The following is a 4043-nucleotide window of genomic DNA, read 5'->3' on the forward strand; positions in this document are numbered from 1 at the left end:
GATATTTTAATGAACTAACTTAACCAAAAATTATATTAAATAGTTTATTACAACATAGCATAAATTATATAAGGTTATATATCAAGCAATTTTATCAGCCAGGAGCAGGGTGACCAATTTCCGATAATTATTTAATAAGAAAACAACATTCTATATAAAACATTGAATTTACCGTTAGTCTCTGATGAAGCTTTGAAAGTATACTTCTTGCCAGTAATATTAACTTACTTTTGAATATATACTTCCATTCAAGTGCTTGGAAAAGTATCTCTATCTTTGCTGATTGTAGTTGTATTCTGCACAGAATGTTTATAATTAACAATTGAAGATTATAATAATATGGATTTTATTAAAATTTATGCTTACCTGATACAATGTAGATCAATATATTTTTTGTGTTTCTTGATATCATAAAGAAACTGATCATAATAAAGTAAGGAGAAATCACAGTAATCCACCAATTTTCTTTCTTTCTCAAGAAAACTTTCTGTTGATGATTCTTTTTCAAACACCCATAATTTATTTAGCTGTTGCCAACTAAACATGTTTTTAATATTATAGCAGATTTAAACTGCATTCTTATGCATTTAATTTTAAATCATAAAATATTTGTGATAACTTCATATAATAATTAAATTATTCCAATTTATTATATCTAATTACTCAATATTAGGTCTTACTCATTATTATTAATAGTAAAGCCACGATGGGATGATCAATAGACCCTTTAAACAACAGGTAATCAGTCAGTGCTGGAAGGAAAATCGATTGTTTTAAGTAACCAGTGGGTCAAACACCTTGGCTGTGCTAATTCTGAGCCAAGTACTTCATTAGATTCAAAGTAGCTTTGTTGATAGTCTCAGATAAGAAATGTTTTTATGGAAACAACTTAGGAATGTTTAAAGGTATGTGTTTAACAACAGTGGTTTTCAAACTTTTTTTACTGTGGCACCCTTCTTGGGCTTAAAACATTTTGTAACACCCTTCTTGGACTAAAAAAAATTGTAGCATTCTTGTCTGCTAAAAAAATGTTGTTACAATTATCCTTAGAGGGGAAAAGTGTGTAAGAAAATAAGAAAAAATAGTGTAATGTAAATGCTGGAATGCACTGTATATTTGTTTTTGTTTGTAATATTTAGAAGAAGTGGTATCTGCTTGCAGCACCCCTGACATACGCATGGGGCACCCAGTTTGGGAACCACTACTTTAGAACATGCTCTACTCTTTAAGGTAAAGAAAAATAAAGAAGTATAATCTACTGTTATTATAATTGTCAGTAATGGTCTATGACTATCAATTGGAGAAGAGAAGTATGCAAATAAGGTTTGGAAAAAATTAAGAGAAAGTTTTGAGGGCATTCCTTCCTAAGAAGAAGGTTATAGACCTGATGTTTGATCTTAATAATATTAAGAAAAACAACTCTGAATGGTTAAATGAATACCTTACTAGGTTTTCAAAATTTCTTGGTATAGAAATTGAAGAGGAATATAACCTGTCCTTGTCCCAAAACAGCATACGACTGATCTGTTAACACCCATGGAGTTAACGGTACTGACTTTATGAATATCAAAGTACGCCAACTGTGTCAGAAGCATACAGAAAGGCCATTGGATTCTTTTTGCACTTGGCTCGGTGTACCAGACTTGATACTGCATACACTGTAAGAAAACTTTCCCAATTCAATTCAGATCCTAGGGAAGCCTGTTAAAATATTAAGATATCTGCAGAGAACAAAAAAGTTGAAAATAGATGATTAAGACAAGAAATTAGATGTTTCAGCAGGATGGTGCACTATGTCCAATGCCAAGTCATTCAGGGGGCATGTTGTTACTGCTGTTGTACTGCCCTGGCAAGGAGAAGTAGGAAGCAAAACCTAGTTGCCATTTCAACCATGGTAGCAAACTTTTGACAGCTCTTGAAGAAGTATGTGACCCAAAATGGTTTATTGAGCATTAGGAAGAACTTAGAGTTGTTGAATTTGTGAAAAAAAACCATCACCATATACTCAGATAGCAGAGCTGTTATAGATTGAAAACAAAATGGTGGAAAAGGAAGACCGACCTGCCACTTTAACTGGATGTTCGACTTCATCTTTGAAAAAGAGAAGTCTGAATCATCTACAAGAGAACAGAAGACCAGCTAGCAGATGACTTAACCAAGGACATGACTAAGGAAGTTATGATAAGACAATTAATCAATATAGGTGTGGTTGGACTAATGTTTAATTTTTAGTACAAGGAAATAACGAAACAAATTTTAGGAAGGAGTTTGTAAATAAAATGTATTTTTCATCTATCTATATATCTAATTAATTTGTGAAGATAATTATGAATAAAGCAACTGTTGGTAGTAATACTACTTCAGAAGTTGGGTACCTTGCTTAGGGCTCTTCACTTGTAGAGTCCATTATTGCAACATATACTCTTAGTTTACTTTGTAATTAAAAAAAAAAAAAAAACTGATTACCAACAGGAAACTAAAGCAGGACCACTAACAAGATCACAATTCCTTTAACTATTAGATTTATGATCCCGCTATTGGAAAGAGAGAAATTTGTCGAGAAATCAATCTTCACTTTTTGAAATTTACACTGTGTTTTTGTTTGGGCAGAGAATTGGATTCAGACTGAGAAACATAAAGGTGCTTTACTGCCCATGAGATTTGAGGAAAAAACAAGATAACAAAGAGAGGAAGTGTCAGAGTAACTGAAGATATGCAAACAGCAAGATGTCTAAATTACCAACCTGAACCTCCTATATCAGAAACTCCTATTATGCTTAAACTGAATAAGGAAGTAATCTCGAAGAATCATTGAAACACATCAAGACATAAAGGCTGATGGATAAGAGAGAAAAAATAGGAAACATATTACTAAAAGCTAACATAAATAGAAATATTAAATATTAAAACAACAAAATTTATTTATAATATTTAGAAATATACACATTACTTTTTCAGGTATTCAGAACATTTGAAAGTAATCAGGCAGATCAATTGTTGGATTTCAATTAATTCAGCAGCAACAATCTTGAATTTAGTTATATCTTCTAGATAATTATTTTTGTAAGCCATAACTCCACTACTAATATATATTACATTTACACAACTCCCAACCTGCCACCTTGGAATCATTCTGTACCTATAAAAAAATTATAAATATTTTATGCACTTAAAATATATTAATAATTAAATAATTTTGTCTGAAAAAGAGTGGTTGATTCAAACAATTTATATAATATAACATTAATATTATATAATATAACATAATTATAATAAAATAACATAATTATAATAATATAACATTATTATTATATATAATTTTAATGGGCTGCTTTTTTTATTAATAGAAAAATTTATTCACTTCATTAACTAATAACTATTTTTTTACTTAAGATACAAAATGTTCATTAAAATACTTTATTTACTGATTTAGCAACCAACAGGAGTTAATATATTAAAAAATAGTGTTATATATATTTTTTTTATTGTAATAAAGAAAAGTTTACCTTAATAATAACTGATCTAAAGACTTTTTCAGAAAAAAACTGCATTGGTCAGTATGAAAATCAAATATTACATCTGGTATGGTTGTTAGAGTTAGTTGGAATTTATAAAATTCATTTCCAAGCAGAAAATATTTAAACTTTTTTATGTTTCTGAGTAAATTTCTAAAAATAAAAATAAACAGATAAAATATTAGTGAACATTTTTCAACATTATTTGAATTTATTTTAGGGAAATAATATCTCATTCATTAAAAAATAAATTAATCTGTATCAACTTCAATATGGTTTAGAAAGTAAGTGTGTAAGAAATATTAAAAGAGTTAAATAATTATAGCGATCTTAATTCATTTATATTAGCAAAATATATTGATGTTATGCTTAATACATGTGTGTAAAAGAGAAAAAGGAGATAGAAATAACCAACTCGCTTGTTACTCAAAGACTGGCTTTTATTGTGTTCCGTACTTCTATATATACATCTTCGATATGCTGATCTACTCAATCACCTGATATTGTAATAACAGCTGACTAAGGCTG

General features: G+C 29.2%; 1 protein-coding gene across 1 annotated transcript in view; it reads right to left on the reverse strand.

Annotated features, from left to right (window-relative positions):
- Positions 1 to 362: 362 nt before the first annotated feature.
- The window catches only part of LOC136796797 (uncharacterized), a 56310-nt gene continuing 52629 nt past the window's right edge, over positions 363 to 4043 (reverse strand). Inside the window, exons 15-17 of the mRNA XM_067051525.1 lie at positions 3507 to 3668; positions 2951 to 3139; positions 363 to 537 (exon numbers count right to left, since the gene is read on the reverse strand). Of these exons, the coding sequence (XP_066907626.1) occupies positions 363 to 537; positions 2951 to 3139; positions 3507 to 3668 (526 nt within the window). The remainder of the gene's footprint in view (positions 538 to 2950; positions 3140 to 3506; positions 3669 to 4043) is intronic.

The sequence above is a fragment of the Halyomorpha halys genome, unplaced genomic scaffold (assembly GCF_000696795.3).
Source record: "Halyomorpha halys isolate HHAL.00 unplaced genomic scaffold, Hhal_1.1 Scaffold598.1, whole genome shotgun sequence".
In the NCBI taxonomy this organism is placed as follows: Eukaryota; Metazoa; Arthropoda; class Insecta; order Hemiptera; family Pentatomidae; genus Halyomorpha; species Halyomorpha halys.